The sequence below is a fragment of the Emydura macquarii genome, unplaced genomic scaffold (genome assembly GCF_026122565.2).
Source record: "Emydura macquarii macquarii isolate MOO-44397 ecotype Brisbane River unplaced genomic scaffold, CSIRO-AGI_Emac_v2 contig_3328, whole genome shotgun sequence".
In the NCBI taxonomy this organism is placed as follows: domain Eukaryota; kingdom Metazoa; phylum Chordata; order Testudines; family Chelidae; genus Emydura; species Emydura macquarii.
The window spans coordinates 2,109,063-2,127,205 of record NW_027133465.1 but is presented as its reverse complement, the minus strand read 5'-3'; the positions used below and the strand labels follow the sequence as shown (position 1 = coordinate 2,127,205).

At 40.1% G+C, this 18,143-nt stretch overlaps 1 protein-coding gene across 1 annotated transcript in view; it reads right to left on the bottom strand.

Annotated features, from left to right (window-relative positions):
- Positions 1–18,143, bottom strand: part of TENM4 (teneurin transmembrane protein 4) — a 486,586-nt gene that overhangs the window by 191,224 nt on the left and 277,219 nt on the right. Inside the window, exons 8-10 of the mRNA XM_067533333.1 lie at positions 13,092–13,262; positions 7,483–7,697; positions 5,349–5,559 (exon numbers count right to left, since the gene is read on the bottom strand). Coding sequence (XP_067389434.1) covers positions 5,349–5,559; positions 7,483–7,697; positions 13,092–13,262 — 597 coding nt within the window. The remainder of the gene's footprint in view (positions 1–5,348; positions 5,560–7,482; positions 7,698–13,091; positions 13,263–18,143) is intronic.

The window sequence follows — 18,143 nt, the reverse complement described above, 5'->3', positions numbered from 1 at the left end:
GGCCCCGATTCAGCAAAGCACTTGAGCATGTGCTTAACTTTAAGCATGCACTAAAGTGTTTTGCTGGAGGAGAGCTTCAGGGCCAAACTCAGAATGGAGTTGGTGTAAGGTAGATCTACCCATCTACCCAGGCTCCCTTAGGCCTACTTACACCCACTCTCCCTACGGGTAAGGGAGTCTCAGTTAGTGTAACTAAGAATTTGAGGAGCTGGAAGAAAGGGTAAGTTAAGCAGATTTTAGCTTGTACCTTTTTCAGGTTCCTCAGTATGTACGTTTAGACTCTTTCAGACACCATCAGAGTGGGTGTAAGAACCTCTACTGGATTCCAAGTTTGTGTAAGTAGCTCACACTTACACAGCCCCTCTGAATTTAACCATTGGAAGCTACAGGAGTCTAAGTCGGCAGAACAGAGGCATTGATTGTACTGACAGCTAGCGTGAGTTACTGAGACTCCAACTAGACTTTCTAGGGAGCAACCTAAATACTGGAATCAGTGTAGAGAAATTTTCAGACAAAGTTAAGCCAGAATTGTTAATATCACTTTTTCACCACCTCCTGCACCCAGGACAAGTCATGTCCCACGGCCATGCACCCTCTCTCTCCTAGTCCACACTCATTACTGTTGTGAAGTATTCCTATATCAAACTCCTAGCTGACAACGTCTCTACACCTTCCTCCATTTGTCCCAGGGATTGTACTGGGCTTGGTTATATTTTTGGCTCCTGAAGGAAGGCAGCCTGCTTTTTGATATGTATTGTAAAGTGCTGTGCACACTTACTGGGTTCTATAAATACAACCGCTAGATCTCTTTGTACTTCGATGGAGAAAAGCACTCACTGGCAGTTTTCTTTACGGGCAGCGGAGGGGGCAGGAGGAACAACAGGACTTTTCTTAACCTTAAATCATGCCTCTTGCTGAAGCTAAAAGCTATCTAAAACATTGCATCCCATAATGGGCGTTCTACATGCACTTCCTCTTGTTTGCTGGGGTATGGAGTGCCCTGGTAAATAGACAAACTCTCCTCCCGCTCTCTCTCTCTCTAGTGCATAGCTGAACTCTTTCTTCCTTTTGATTTTTCCATGGTCCTACATAGCCCAGCCTGCTAGAGCTCAGCAGTAACAGCTGCTGAAAGGCTCCCTCTCTGACTTCATAGATGCTGCTTTCGGGCTCTCAGATGTTCCTTGCCTCCACTGAACAGATTTTTGGCCAGCATCTCTGTCTCAGATGTGCTGACTCTAGCTCTCCCTCAGCCTACTATTTTATTCCACTTATACCAGATTGCTCTGACTAAATCACCGCTGTCAGGCAGAGGTGAATCCACAAGGCGCTTTTCAGAGAAGTGTTTCTATTAAAAATTTCAGAATGTGCTGCCAATGTCATTTACAAGAAGGTTAATTCATTATTGAGAGACCCTGATTCTCCATTCCTTTATTATGTTTTGTGCTGTAATTCAGAGGAACTAAATGAAAAAAGGTTATTAAAAGCTGAAAACTATGCCACAATAATCTTTTTTCCCCCTTCCCCTAACTTGTCATTATTTAGCATCAGCATGAGTTTTGATGGAAATTATAATGCTGATTCTCCCATGGTTTACATGTGATAGCAGGGTGTATATGCAGGAATAGATGTTGACTAAGCCCAATCCTTTCAGCTGTGATGTTTCTATGGTAGGCAAATCTACTTCCTTACTGGAAACAGGCTAAGATGAAAGCGCTATCGAAGCAAATGACAATGCTACTGAATGAGTGGATTTCCTTTTAGCTTGCAGGATTCCAAAACACTAACTAGGGACAGCCTCATGCTTTATGAAATTAAACATGCCATCGAGCTGGGAATGAGATTGCTTGCATTTTGCTCTGTTTTCACATGAATAATGCAAAGTCTGATCAGTCCAGACAGGGAGTGTACCATAATTACAGTCAGTGTTATCATATACAGAGACTGTCCTATGCTGACTGATTTTACTGATCAGAAAGGTTTGGTCTGCTGGAAAGCAGGAGCTGTATTTAGCAGAATCCATCCAAAATTTTTGTTTCTGTAACATGTGTAACATTTTTCACTAGGAGGGTGGTGAAGCACTGGAATGGGTTACCTAGGGAGGTGGTGGAATCTCCATCTTTAGAGGTTTTTAAGATGAGGCTTGACAAAGCCCTGGCTGGGATGATATAGCTGAGGTTAGTCCTGCTTTGAGGAGGGGGTTGGACTAGATGACCTCCTGAGGTCCCTTCCAACTCTAATATTCCAACCGAATATTCACAAGCCTGAGAGGAGTCAGCATCAGCGCTTGGATTAAAATAGAGAGTCCTGGCCCTCAGATCTGTGCTCATACTGCTAGATCCTGCCTCCTTCTTGATCATTTTTAAAAATTTGAAATGTATCTTCCCTCTATTTATTATTTCTTTGGATTTCAGCAATAATAAAATAGAGATTTTTCCATGTGCTACTGCCAGAAAAATAAAATCAAACAACAGCCATTAGAGCTCAACACCACCCAAACACAAACCTCCCCGTTGTGTATATAGATGCACCAGCCTGCCTATCACATAGGACTTGATATATTTGTATGGCACTGGAATTTTACACCCCAGTTCATAAACCTGGAATGTCAGGTTGCTGCATCCTTTTTACTATGGTGTCAACAGAAATTGGAACACAAGATACTACAGTATTTATAGACTTAAAGGGTAGCAACCGTGTCTTGTCAGAGCTCATGAACACATAGCACTCTGCTATATGCAGTGTCCTATTTAATGCTTTCACATGAAACCTCCAGCTGATATTTTTAAAAGGCTGCTGTTGAAAAGGAGATCTATAAAAAAGGTGCTGACCAATTCTGGCCATTAAAGTTCTCACAGTGCTTTCTGTAAGGCGGTATCTTAGCTGCGGTGTCCTGACCAAATTCTTGTCAAGCAGTCACATCAGGCTTATCTAAAATTCAGACTCTAGACTCACTGGCAGGGCAGTCTTCACATCCTGTCCCAAAGTAGGTAATTTGTGTTCTTCCTATGTACTGTGTCTTTGCACTGCTGGTGGGTGAAATGATTCCTCTATACAGGACAAAATCCTGCCTGTACCATCTTATTAGGGTTTGTCTACATGGTACATTAGTCTGCACCAGAGGGGTGTAATTCTAGTGAGCATGAGTGTGTCACACACTAACTGGTCCGTATGGACCCTGTTGGCACATACTGAATGTGTGCATTAATTTAGTCCCATTTCAAACAACACAAAGTAATGTGCACTAAGGAACTTTTAGTGCGCACCAGCAGGGTCCACATAGGTCAGTGCACAATGCACTAGTGCGCCCTAGAATTTACAGCCTTCTGGTGCAGACTAGCGCACCATGTAGACAAGCTAGCCATGATGGATGGTAGAAGCAGGGCTGAGCTGGGTGTGCAAAGCCTTGAGCCTTCCTGCCAGCAAAGGGCAGAATAATTCAAGGTGGATGGGGGAATTATAGTGGGTGGCTCCCTACAGGTGTCCTAAAATAAGATCACAGCCTGCACCACCTGCTATGTGGCCAAGCACAGCGCATACTTGGGGGAACTTAACCATAGAGGACCAGGCCACCTTAAAGCTACCGAGCACTGAAGGGAGTCTTACCCAATCCTCCAGCCCAGTGAAGAAGGATATACTAGCAGTGTATTTTGCCCTTCTGCAGTGTGAATGTACTGATGCAGGGAGGAGAGCCTGAATCCAGCTTGTACTTTGTAATCAGTTTGAAAAGTAGAGCGATTATGCTTTAAAATTGTCTTCCATTGTGAGAGCTATTACTGGTTGTAGTGGCATTTGCCATCTGCAGGGGAATCTCTCTCAAATTGGTAGAATCCTTCAGAACAGAAGAAATCTTTTTTAAATGGAACCCATTATATGAAAAGCACTTGGGGATCCTTCTGGATGAGAGGGTTGGGATAAAGGTAAAATTTGTTTCAATTACAATAATTTGCCAAAGCAAACTAAGCAAACTAATAAAACCACATTGCAGAGAGTAAGTCTTCCATTTAGTCAGTTAAAGAGCAATTTTTTCGGGTGTTGCTTAACTGTGAATAGCCTTGAATACATTGAATTCTGACACCGAAGGCCTGTTTACATTCTAAGTTTTAATTTTAACACTATATTATGGTAGCAGTTCAACTTGTGTATTAAATAAACTTTAGAGGTAAAACTGTATATTGGAGCCTTAATGATTTTGCTTTAATAAGACCTAAACTTCAAATTAACCTGCCAAGACAAATTACAACCCATAGCTCTCAGGTAACTACTGCAGACAGCTGAGACTCAGTGCCAATGCCTCTTTGGGGAGAGGGATTAATGGCAACAGTAGAATGAGCCTGCTTTATGCAGTAAGGAAAAAAGGTCCATTAAACAATCATTGTGGGTAGAAGAAAGCTAAGTGCCAGTTTTACGGAGGAGTCTTTGAATTACTACAAAATGGAGTTGGGGGTAAGAACCTGCTCAGTGGGTCAGTCAAATATAAAATTAAACATGACTGAGCCTGAAATAGGTTCTGGTAAAGGACTGATTGCAGACAGAAGGATTTAGACCTGGGACAAGTCATACACTATGATATTTATAGGCTGAAAGAAGACTCCGAGGGTGCTGTGAGAAGCGGTGGTAGTTACTCAGTGCCTGCTGCTAACTGGTTGCTCTGCTGCTGGACAGCCTTGGTGAAAATCATTTGAAAATCTCAGCCTCTCTCTTGTAGACGAGTCATAAAACAGGCTCATGCCATTGGCTATCCCTCTCACAGTGCTTTTTGCCAGAAATGGGGTATTAACTCTGATGTCCTGTCCCAATTCCGAGCTTAGTAATTATGTGATGCCAGCAGTTTCAATCAGATACGGTCTTCCTCACTTCCTGTCCCAAACCACTGTTTGGTGCTGCTGTGTGCTGTTGAACAGTTGCCCAATTCCATTCCAGGACAAAAAAAATAGGACCAACATAAATAGAGGCAAAATTCTCAAACAGGAGAATCAGGGAAGAGGGGCCACCTCTGTTATCAATAGCTCTGGCCCCATCTGCAGTGGCAGGCACCTTGTCTAGAGCATAGTTTTTAAATAGGGCTTGAATACAGTTATGCCCCATCCACCCCATCACGGATATGTTAACCCCTAACAGTATTTAGCATTAATGCTGTGTGCAGTTTTGTCCTCAAGGCAGATGTGCTTCTATCTATCAACCATTGCCCAAATAACCTCACTAATGCTGAATAGTACCTTATTCTGTGAGTGGTCTCATTGAAATCAATGGGATTACACATGGGATAAGATGCTACCCAGTGTGAGTAAGGGTATTAGAACCGGACTTAAGGTAAATAGATTAGGTAAAATAATACTGTAAGTCCTTACCAATGGCAGTAGTAAGAAAAGAAACCACCTCTGACTCTTTCCCATCATTGTAGAAGGCCAGATGCCATATTCCTGTATCCAAATACTGGATAAACCCAGTCTCATGGCTGGACATTGGCACGAAGCCTCTATGTTGCCGCTGAGGTCCTTCCAGACTCTTCACCTCCTGGGTAAGTAGCCGTCTCCCATCAAGGAGCTCAACAAAGTCAAACTGAAACACAAAGAAGAAAGATGTTCATTGTCTATGTCAGGTTTCCAGAAAACGATCACACTCCCCAGTCCAGACCTGTCTCAGGATTGGCAGAAGAGCTCTGCATTAAATGTTAGACATCCACACTTATGGAACATCATAAATGAGATTTCCTCTAGTAACTCATGACATGTTCTGATTCAACCTTTAAGCAGATAATTATAGTTATGTCTGTTCCCAGTAGTTTGTGGGATCTCCTTAAGTATCTGTCGGTCTGCTTCTCTCTGGTCTCCTCTGTCCACCCACTTCTCTCCTCCTGTTTCTCTTACAACTCCTCACATTACCTGCGGGAGCTCTTCTAATACTTCTAGCACCCTATATCCATATATTTTTAATTCATAAAACCTAAAAACCAATTAAAAATGTAAAAAAAAAAAAATTGAGATTCCCACCTCAGTTACAAGACCATCTTTTGCACATGTAAGGCTAAATTCTGATTTTCTTGAATCAGCCATTGCTTTCAATTTGGCCCACATTATATAAACGCAATCTTTAAAACTACTTTATATGATATTAACTTTAATTTCTTAGCATAAACAGGCAATGAAATCTAAATGCAACTAAATATGCCAACAATACCTTTTAATCTCCTGGCTTTTGTGAGCATACAACCTTAACCATAAAGTTAGTTTTTTTGCATTTATTTTCCTTGCTTCACTCTTTATATAGAGCTTGGGTTAAATCCTGGCCCTACTGAAGTCAATGGGAGTTTTTCCACTGACTTCAGTGGGGCCAAGATTTCACTCCTTATTTCTTAACTATGTTTTCTGTCAAGTTTAACATGCTTTCCAAGTTTGAAGATTCAAATCCAAACAATGTAGTTTATTTACAACTTGTATTAACGGGTAAAATAAAAAGACCCAACATTTTTTCATGACTCACTGAAAAGATTCTCTAACTATACTCTAACTATACCCCAAAAATCACTTTTTCAGCATAAAAAGTAAGTTTCATGGGCAAATCAGAAACACCTGATAATAGGTGCTAATAATGAAAGTGGGCTTCATGCCTATTGATACACACCTTGCTAGTGTGGCATTAAAGTGATGAGAAGAGAAACTACAAAGAGAAACATCAATGGAGAAAAAGCTTAAAAAAGACTGGGAATTAAACGAAGGCTTGGTCTACACTTACCCTGGCGATCTGGCGGCAGTTGACGGGAGTTACGCAAACTACGCAGAAAACTTGCGTAATTCCCATTGACTGCTGTGCTTCTCTTCTGAGCGCCGTCTTCACCTCACTGTGCTGCATTGACGGGAACCACGTTCCCGTCGACGCAGCGCTACGCCACTTGCGGGGGTCGATTAACAGCATCGACTTCTGGATCGACTGAGCGGGTCTTCACTGACCGCTCAGTCGATCCAGGTAAGTCGATCAGATGGCGGCGACTTTGCCGCTGTCAGTGTAGACATAGCCATAATACTTTAATAAGTTAATATTTAGGATTTTCAAATTTTCAGAAACAGAGTTCGTAACATATGGGGGGAATATGCACAAACAGGTCATTGTACACACAAAGTACAATATTTGCACATGTAAATAGATTTGGGTGCATACAAGTACTTTGGGTCACATGCAACCAGCACTTCTGCAAGTAAAATTGCATATCTGGTGTATAACATTACCTGTCTATGGCCCCTACCCAGGAAATCTTCCTTATTCTGGATCTGAACTGGGGCTTAATGTTGATGAACACATATTTTGCAGTTGTCACGCTGGGATCTATTTTTTAATATTTGAACCTTAATATCTTACATAAATCTACAGAATTCTTGAGATAGGTAATTGAAATAAAAAGAGGTGGTGTCTATCTTTTCAAAGTACAAGCTACAAGCACGTCAATTCTAACATAAGTGTTGGTTCGCTGAAATATGCTCCTGTTACCTGTGTATGTGAAGGCGGAAGGCCTTTCCTGCCATAAATCCCAACCAGAGCGGCCTTTCCTAAAGACACATTGAATTTCAGATGCACTGGGTGGTCAATGAAGACCTGAGATCTCCAAAAGATACCAGGAGGAATCTTCTGTGTTGCTCGTCGTCCAACATCAATTTCTCCAGAGTCTATAAAACTGTCCTCTGGAAAGAAACTACTGGGTTTTCCTGCTGAGACACAAGAACAAAACAAAACACAGAAGACTTGGATTAGCCTAGCATCCCATAAGTAATCTGATCAAACTGGTATCTCTGACATTAATCTACCAATGTGCTGAGTTTTCTGAATACATTATGCACCAAAAAGTCTTTATGACTATGAAAGAAAATTTGACAGGATTACTCCTGGCTGCACTCCATCTTTCTATTGAAAACATGTATCTTGGAAGAGCACTATGGATTCCCAAATGGCCCTCTGCTTAAATCATAACAACAGAGCTTGTTAAATTACATTTTAATGTTAAAAATAAATCATCTTACATCACATCAGATCATTAATTTATGTTATTTATGGAGAAAATAATTATTATATTGTCAAGAAATGTAGTGATTGTGAGTTTCCCATGCACCATGGTGCAAGATGGGTATATCAAGAACATCTGTTTCAGTGATGGCTAATTATCTCAGAGAAAACTAGAGATAAAATTCACTGCTAAATTAATGGTTGGCAATTGCATGCTTGGGATGGCATCCCCAATATAGGAATGCCTAAATGAAGGAGGGACATAAAGCAAAGGTAGGGGAAATAATATGCTGCACTTTTTATAGTGACCCCCACTCAAGAACTCAAGGTGCTTTAATTAGACTTCAAAACAGCTCTGTGAAGTGGATTATGATTATTATCCCTGTTTTACAGATCAGAAAATTGAGGCACAAAGATTAAGCCATCTGTTTCCAAAAGAGTCTATTGAGTTTGGGTGCACCTTGAAACACCTTTTGGCTGGTATCCAGAGGTGCTGGGCACCCACAACTCCAAATGATGTCAACAGGGTACTCAGCACCTCTGGATATTAGGCCCTAGGCATCTCAGGTTGGGCATCCATACACTTATGCTTTCAGAATTAGTGGGCCCTTCATAAAATGTGGGCCCTATGGAAGCACAGTGAATTAGGGGCAGAATGGGAAATAAAACCTAGGATTGCTGATTCCCAGGCCTTCCCTTTAATCACTGACCCACACTGCCTCACCTGAAATTACAGCAAAATAGGAAAAGAGAGGAAGATGAAAAAAGTCATTGCTTAGGAGACAGCTTTTATTTTATAATTAAACACACTTGTATTTGAAAAGTATGTGTTAGCATCACCTGCCTGATTTCAGCTTTTATAGGAACAATTAGGGGCCAGGAGAATACCATGTGGACCTTCATAGGCTGCCTTTATTGCCTTTAGAAATTCATATCAACCTACTATTTCATCTCTTTGCAGTTAAAACCCACTATTGTATGTTTTGCAGATCAAATAATTCTAACAAAATGAGAAAGAACCTTTCAGGAATATAAAGTCATTTGTAAAAAAATCACGTTTGTGGGAACTTTTTTTTTTTTTTTTTTTTTTTTTTTTTTTTTAAATAAATATACTCTGCATTTGGGGAATAAGAAACTAAAATGCCTTTTCAGTCATTACAAATTCTAGTCAAATACACTTACAATGCATGTTTAATGCTCAAATGGTGGTTCATAGGGCAATCCTGTAGTCATTAAATAAAATATTTTGCTGTTTTAAATAATAAAAATCTATTTAAATGTTAAACGTCTCCATATGTTATCATCCTAATGTAAACTTTCCAGCAGAATCATCAGGTTCAGACTGTTAAAATGTCATCTTAATTAAAATAGATAAAAAAGGTAAAGTTCATATTAACATTAAAAAGTACCCAATGCTGTTTCTGTCTTTATCAGAGAGAAGGGTTTGCATTTAATTTTTTAATCCAGGAAAGCCCTTCAGCACATGCTTAAATTTCAGTCCTAATGAAATTATCCCTGCTTAAAGTTAAGCATGGACTTTGTTCCCTTGGGACTTTATGGAATACACACATCTCATTATTATTTTTCCCACAAAACACTGTGTTCCATAAAGTTCATTAATAAAAGTCTGACTCTGAAAACACCAACATAGGAATAAAAACCACATTCACAGAAACATGGATCTGCTATTGTTATCAGAGCCTGATTTAGCCTTGTCCTTTGCATTCAAAGGAATGAAGAAAAATATCTAGACTCTTTATTTATCTGTGTTTAAAAATTAAGATGTATATTAACAGACATAATAAGCAGCAGCTTGGGGGAATAGGAAATTATAATTAAACCATTTGTAACACTGTCAATAGCATAGAATAATATAACTGAGATCAAATTAGTTTAATTCCATGAGTTTCATTTTGTAAATTGGATTATTAGAGTCTGCGTGAATCCTAAAAGTCATTTTCCAGGATATTGTCAGGGTTAGGACAAACAGGTTGTATGTGCCAGGCTCTCTTCCAAAACTTCTTGTTCTATAGCCATGGGATGCAAAGAGTGCTGTGAGAAGCTATAAAAAGATGCAAAGATCTCATTTGTTCTAGTCCACATCAAAGATCTATTTCTGGGGTTATTACTGGTGTGTTTTATACACACGTGGAAATTCAAATGGAAAGTCAAAAGACATGGTGCGCTTTCTGACTGGTCATGAATGAAGATCTTACATCAGAACAAATGAGGCAGGGCGAGAGTTTAAAATACTAAATGCTGCTGTGCAGTAAATACCTCAGAATAAATGAGCATAAGATGAATTACTTGTAGTACAGTGACCAGTGCTCGCTCAAGCGAGCAAATGGAAAAAAAAAGATTCTGTGTTTGAGGCAAAAATGGTCATTCTACAGAAATAACTGTGTTTGAATATATAGATTTAAGAAACATGTCTCTTCTTGCCTGTCAGTTATATACACAAAAGGGTCTTATGTACCCTTTTTCTGGAGGCAGTCAAAGCAGCTGCTTCATGTCCCCAGTGGGGGAGATTTACCCCAGTGCAAAAGTTCAGAGCAAGGTTTTCTGCACAGGAGTAAAATTCGCTCACTGATATCAGAAGTTGTCAACGGCTCCAAATGGAATAGGATCAGGCTCTAAGAACTAGATATCCAGAAAGAAATTCAAATAAGAATGCAATTTCAGTCCAGTTTCTAATCAGAATCTGTGTCTAACTAACCTGAAGCAAAATTAATTTCAGATCTGAATTCCTAATTGTGCTGCCAATTACTTTGCTCTTTCAACACATTACCTTGCACATGCAACACTTCAGTTTCCTTAGCAACTGTTCCTAATTTATTCGGTTATCAAAATGAACTGTTTCATCTTTGGGCCTGACTGAGTTTGATTATATTTCTGATATAGGCTCTGATTCAGTAAAAAGCACCCTGATCCATCAAAGCCCTTCAGCACATTCTTATATGTCACCGACTTCAATGGCACTTAAGCAGAGGCTTAAATGTGCCAAACAGGGATGGACTCAATACATGCTGAAGTCCTTTGCTGGTCTGGAGACAGACTAGAGCTGGTAACTGCCTACAGCTAGCAATGCCAAATTCATTTCAGCACCAAGGAAATGCTAGCCCCAACTACCAATTCCACTATAGGAACAGTAGTCTTTTTGAGCATACTTTTCAATCAATTTTCATAATTCCAATGATATACATTCTTATTTAGAAAAGCTATTGTGTAACTTTGCTAGTACAAACTGGCTAAGATGTTATCCACAATGCAGAGGTAGCTGCATTTCAGTGGTGGACACAATCACCCCTGTATAGACAGATACCAAGGTCTTCATTTAATTTTTAATCAGGAGCAGATCACGTCCACATGGCCACAAGACATGCATGAAGATCACCCTGACGCTCTGCCCAGCTCTCTACCTATAGTAGTCCCCAAAGACTCCCTCTAAGTAAAGCTCCCCAGTGCAGAGAGGGCTCAGCAGGAAAACTGACATATTGTGTTAGAATGTACATACCCATGTATGTACAGAGAGAGATCCCACACTCCTATTCAGACAAATCTTCTTTTGATTTCAGCGGGGGGTTGGCTGAGAAGGACTGAGAAAAAATTAAGTAAAGGCTTTTGATTTGGTCCCTGATTATTAGATATGTAATTTTTATTTTCATTTTGATCTTTTAATAGGGAAGGCAGAGATCGAATATAGTATTTAAGGATTTAAAGATAGCAATTTAAACAGAAGACAAATGAAAAATAAGTTTTATCATGAGGCCTTTTTGAATACAGAAATAATGGACAAGTCTGTAGTTTACTACATTGTTTAGCAAGCTTTGTCCAGGGTCATACAGCTCTGGATTAACTGATTTACATTGTAATAATTTCATTTGACACTGACCTGTCATTAGTAACTATGTTGCTTTTAAGGAGTATGTAACTATGGCCTTCATTTGCATTAATAAAGACAGATAATCCCATTAAGTAAAAATGCTGTAATTAATAGAAACCAAATAAGCTTACTTATATAAGGCCTGATCCCAAGCCCATTGAAATCAGTGGAAAGACTTCCATTGATTTCAGTGGGTTTTAAATCAGGCCCACATTCCTTGCCCTTTATCTACCCCTCTGCCTCCCAACTAAAACTCTACCAAAACCAGCCAGTAACTATAATTCTACTGGAATGAGTGATTTTTGATCTCATGGTCACTGCAATATGAAGAAAAGACAGTGCAGCATAATGAGCTTTCTTAAATTCAAATCTGAATTCCTCATTTCTTCATGTCACCTACTTAAATCTTAGAGTGATGAAAACCCTATGCTTTGCAGACCTGGTAGGTATTTCTTGCACTGATGCCTCCATTAAAAACACAATCAAAGTTGCAAAACCCTTGTTTGCTTGTGGAGCAGTCTATTGTTTTTTAAATTAGACCCTGATTCTGCATGGTTCTGAGCAGCCTCAACACCTCTAACTTCGGTAGGAATAGAAGGCTCACAGAACCATGCAGATTTTGCAGGACTAGGCCCTGTATTTAGCTATCCTTGAGGATAGATGGCCAACTTCACAATGCCAAAGCTTGCAATGCCAACGCCAACAGATTTTAATGAATATTTTGGTACCCACAACAGTACCAACTAATAACCAAAAGAAAAACTAGGATAAGCTCTGTTGTATTGCTTTAGAGAAAGCACAGTGACAATCCTTAATTTTATCAATTCTTAATCCTTAATCCATCATTTTAGCTCTTCAGACATGAGCATGGTTTCTCATGAATGCAACAATAGATGACATGAAGCAGGGTTTTTGTGATGGAATATTGTACCCATCTGAGATGTGGTACTGATATTCCCCCCTTGAAAATGGTCTCATTGGTTTGTTGAGGATTTACACCTTATTAGCATGTTAATGGACATTAAAAGGACATGACAATTAGAAACATATGGAAACATGACTGAGAACTACTAGCTCTAGACATGAAAGATTGGAAAAGCACCTGACTATGGTGCTGCAGGAAAGGTGGTATGGGGGTGACGAAGTATGAGACTGGATGGCTGGAGTTCAGAGGCAGATACAGAGGACTCACAACATGGACACACACCAACCATACCTTCACTGGATCCTTTGCCTTTCCTGTCAGGTAACTCTAACCCTGTGCCCCCTGAGGGATATAAGGAGACGTCCGTTGGCACTGGCCAACTGCTGGCTGTGTCTTCCGTGATCTCATACATCTGCCCTTCCATCGGCTGCAGGTGCCAGTTTAGGCCAAACAGGTGCATGGCTGTAGTGAGCAATGAGAAAAGTCATCTTTTTCTGCTGGGGAGAGCTTCATAACTGCAGGGGTACTAGGTAGACTCTCACCCTACTGCTTTATACTAATCACTGCTAAAAAGAAAAGCGTGGTATTTACGTTATTTGACAGCCCACATTGGTTCTGCAATATCATCGAGAACATGCCAATTTCCTCAGCCTGGGGCCCCTCTCACACTAGTTTCACACTAGTCTAACTCTGTTGGCTTCAATGGAATTGCTCCTGATTTATGCCTGTGTGAGAAGAGAATTGGACAACAGGTCTCAGAATACAACTGACGCTGGGATGAAAATTCAGTGAGCAGTTTTAGGGATAAACTTAAGAAGAAGCAAATGTTGTATTTACTTATGCACCAGTAAGTCCAGGGAAACAGTCTTTGCTGTGCATTGTTGTATCCACAAGCTACGCTCCAGGCCCTTATTCAATTTTTTTTATCCAGTCCTTATACAGGGAAAAACAATCAGAATTTTGCCTGAGTAAGGACCGAGTTATGGATTTGAAGGTCAGCAACATATAATCCATTCGGTTATTGTTACGGTTTTAGCTGTATGAAAATTAAGTGCAAATACATGTGACCAAGTTCTCTCAGGTACAATTCCAGCTTTCTGCTCATCATCCTGAGGGTTTAAAAGTGAGTAACAGCAACTAGATTTGCAAGAGTCCAGAACACAGTTTGTTGTAGGTTTCTGAGATCATACAAGGCTACCCCGTGTATGAATCTGTTCCACGAAGTTACATAAAGGCGAGTAAAGTTAAGGAACATGACAGAGCACTTAAAAGAATACACGTGTATGAAGACAGGCATGATTATGCAAGTAAGATGCGCCCCCTGAAAACATGAAGGAAAACCATGTGGCTTCCAGTATCATTTCTTTCTTCCCCAATATAAACATTTCATATTTAATCACCATCCATTGTACCTTCAGGCTCTCAATGGCTAAATGATCCAATATACAATGCACTTCTAAGGACATTTTCCTATTAAGGGAGCGACTCCTATTTCACACTGTAGTTTCTCCAAGAAACTGTCCAGTGATATTAACGTCAGAGTTATTTAACATAAACAAAGAGGAAGAGAACAGCACATTTTCACTGCCTATAGTTGTCATTTTATTTATAAAAATATGTCCAAGTTTGTCAAACATCCCAATGATGAGTGCTGGGTTTAGAGAAGTCTCTTCATTGGGAACAATCCATTTCAAGTGGATTGAAATGTGTCTGAACAGTTCTTTTAAAATAAGTAGTTCAGACATACGTAGCAAAATTAAAACTTTCTTCTATTTCTTAGTCAATTAGGACATCTACTAGCACGAACAGGAGTGTCTCACACTAATAGGTAATGGAAGATAACTAAGCGGAGTGAAATTAGAACTCCCAGTATATCTGTAAACAGGGACTGGATTTGTTATCAAAACCATAATTAATCTATTAAGAAAGAAACACTCACATAAACTCCCTATTAGAAAAGAGAGACTCTCAGGGATGTGTTCAAACCCAGAACATTTTTATGCAGGCACACATGCAACTTTACTAACAAGAGGAAAGCTGCAAATACAGCTGTTGATTCAAACAGGAAACTTAGGACAGACTGGCACATGGTTTTGATTTGAAAGGGCACATGGGTTTCTCCAGAAATGCTACATGAGAGTAGGGTTAAAAAAAAAATCTATCAACCCATGTATGGATGGCAAGAAGAACTTTCAGACAGCTTTGGATATCAATCTGTGCACACATTATGTATTTATATACTTACATGGCCCTCATCATCATAGTCTCTAAGCACCTCACAATCATTAATGGATTTTATTCTCACAACACGGCATGAGATAGGAAAGTATTATCCTCATTTCATAGATGAGTAATTGATGCACAAAGTAGATTAAGTGACTTGCCCAAACTCACATGTCACCTGTGGCTGGGCAGGGAATTGAACCCAGTCCAAGTCCACGTCTAGGGCATTCTCTAGTAGACCATCCTGCCTGCCCTATCTGTATTGCCACAGTTGCTGAATGCCTACTAGTTACTATACACTTAGGGATCATTATTTCCTTCTCTCTCGTTGTCCCCCAATAGGAATGTATTTATTGTAGATAATTATTTTCAGAAAGCGAAGCTGACGAACTAAACATTGTTTTGGGCACATTGAACAGGTTATAGAAGAAGAATACCTTATTCTACAAACATGATCTAGTGACTGGCAGCAAGGAACTGATGAGGCTTCTTGCACACTGAATTTTTATGTGTCCCTAGGCCAGTCAGCAGGTCGTTTACACTTTCTCTGCCTTAGAGACTCTCATAGACTTTAGGTAAGAAAGGGTAATCATGATCATCTAGTCTGACCCTCCTGCACACTGCAGGCCACAAAACCTACCCATCCACTCCTGTAATAGATCCCCTAAGCTCTGGCTGGGTTACTGAAGTCCTCAGACCATGGTTTAAAGACTTCAAGGTACAAACAATCATGTCCATAATCCTCAGGGGAATACAATAGGGACCATCACTCGAAAAAGTTTACACTAGTTTAAACCTGCAAGTGACCCGTGCCCCAAGCTGCAGAGGAAGGCGAAAAACCCCCAGGGCCTCTGCCAATCTGACCCAGGGGAAAATTCCTTCCCAGCCTCGAATATGGCCATCAGTTATATCCTGAGCATATGGACAAGACCAGCCAGAGACCCGTGAAAGAATTCTTTTCATTTCCCCATCTGTAAAAGGGGGTTATTAATGTCTATCTGCCTCACGTGGATGTGGCAAAGCTTCATTCAAAGTACTTCAAGGTCCTTGGCTGGAAAGTCTGTTAGAAATCACAGGGCCTTCATTAAAAAGTCAGCTTTTGCCATTAGTTAATACAGATCTTCCCTCAAATAAAATAGGAAGTATCTGTGATAGCTGTTGGCACATGCTGATCCCTGCACCTCACAGATGACGTGTAAGGATTAGCTACAGGTGTTTAAAGTGATTATGAAATTAAAAAGTGTTAATTAATAGGTAATTATTATTATAATAGCTTTTTGAGTACTAAATGGAGTAAGAGTGCTTGAGTAAGCACATCAGATTGGCAGTGGGCAGTTCACTTTGTCCTGGGGCTTTCTAATACAATACTGCTGAGTGCAGTATAAATACCAGGACAGGACAGATATTGAGACCCATAAGACGTGTAGATATAACTCAATTTCCGCATAAAACAGGTACCAATCATAGGACTCTACTTGAAACAAAAACAGAAAGTCTGCATTTGCTTTGGAAATTGGCTCCAGTTCAAGTTCTTTCTCCATAAAACCATAATGTCTGACCACCTGATTATGTGATTATTATTACTATTTTACAAATACCAAAACTTTATGATGTTGGAAGCTGGAAGAAGATTCCACCTCTCATTTGCTCTCCCATAAATGCCACCCTCTTGCTGAAATGTCAAGTAATAACAGCAATGGATGGTTTAGGTCTGTAAATCTCAGTGGGATATTTATAACTGTTGATGCACTCTGTTGTTTAAATGTTTTCAAAATAGCACAAAGAAAGGAAATTCAATCTCGTTTTTTGCTAAATTGATGCAAAGTTGAGTAAAAAAGAGGGTAAAGAACGGGGTCTTGGAACCATGGACAACAGACACAATCATACGCTTTGAAATGTTAATGGCTCCTAAAAGCAAAGTAAAGCTGTAAAAGAAGTTGAGACTCCTGATGTTCTTAGTCTCCAGGGCAAGCTGAACCCAGGCTGACATTTTCTCTGGCTTTTTTCTGCTCAGCAAGATGCGAGACATGGCTGTCAAAGTGAAAGTTCCATTTGTCAATTTCCCCATTCCCCCAAAAGAGATGTTCAATAGATGCTCTAATACCGAAGGCTCCTGGGTATTATAAGAGCACAGTGCAATTAACAGTCATTAAAATGTACCTTCAGTGCAATAGCATGTAGTTTCCTCTGCCTAGAAAGTCACGTGGCATGCACTTTTGAGAAGCTTTGGTTACATTTTGCATAGTTAGAAAAACTCTTCTGTTTTCTCTTGGAATTGAAATACTAGTAGGGGGAAAATACAGTGTACATGCTGTTTGGGTCAAATCAACACCAATGCCATAGATCAAGTGACACCAGGGAGGCAGATGGCCCATTACACATGTGTTTTAAAATCAAATCCTCTAACTGCTGATAAAAGGTGCCTGGATGCTGAAATCTGCTGAACAGGTAACAACACAGAGACAGTGGTAGGGCAAGCTTTCTCATCACCACACCCGCAGCATGCCTCGGCCCTGTTCCGAAGGGCATGCCTCCAAGTAGCAAGGCGTTCAGTCTCCAAGGCCCTTTCAAGCTTTGGCTACTCTGCTGTCTATGCCGCTAAGAGTGTCAATTAACGCCAAAATGCAGCAGTGATGTGCCTGTTAGCTCAGAGGCACACTCATTTCACAGAGGCCAGTAGCATGAATCTTCAAACAGTGTAATTTTATTGCTCCAAGTTGAAAAATTTTGCTTTTCAAATGAAACACAATGTTGGCGGAACTGAGGATGCTGGCTCATTATTTTTATGTTATCCAATAGCATGGCATTGTTCCTATTACACAGTTCTTCTCTATGGTTGTGAGCTTCCTTGTCTGCTGTTGTAAAACCAAATCAAGTGGTAAAGGGGTTCAAAGTTTGCTTTTAGGAGACACGGTCTTATGGATATGTTTCCATTACTGCCATTGGCTTATGACACAGCAAAACAAAGCAGTCAAAAAATCTTGCTCCACAGAGTAGAAAAGAGAGAACCTGGAATAACATTTAAAATAAAGAAAGACAAAGAAAGATAGCAATTCACACGGTCAACAAAATGGTCACCTCTTGGGACTGATTGATGGAGTGAGGGAGTTCTCAGAAGGA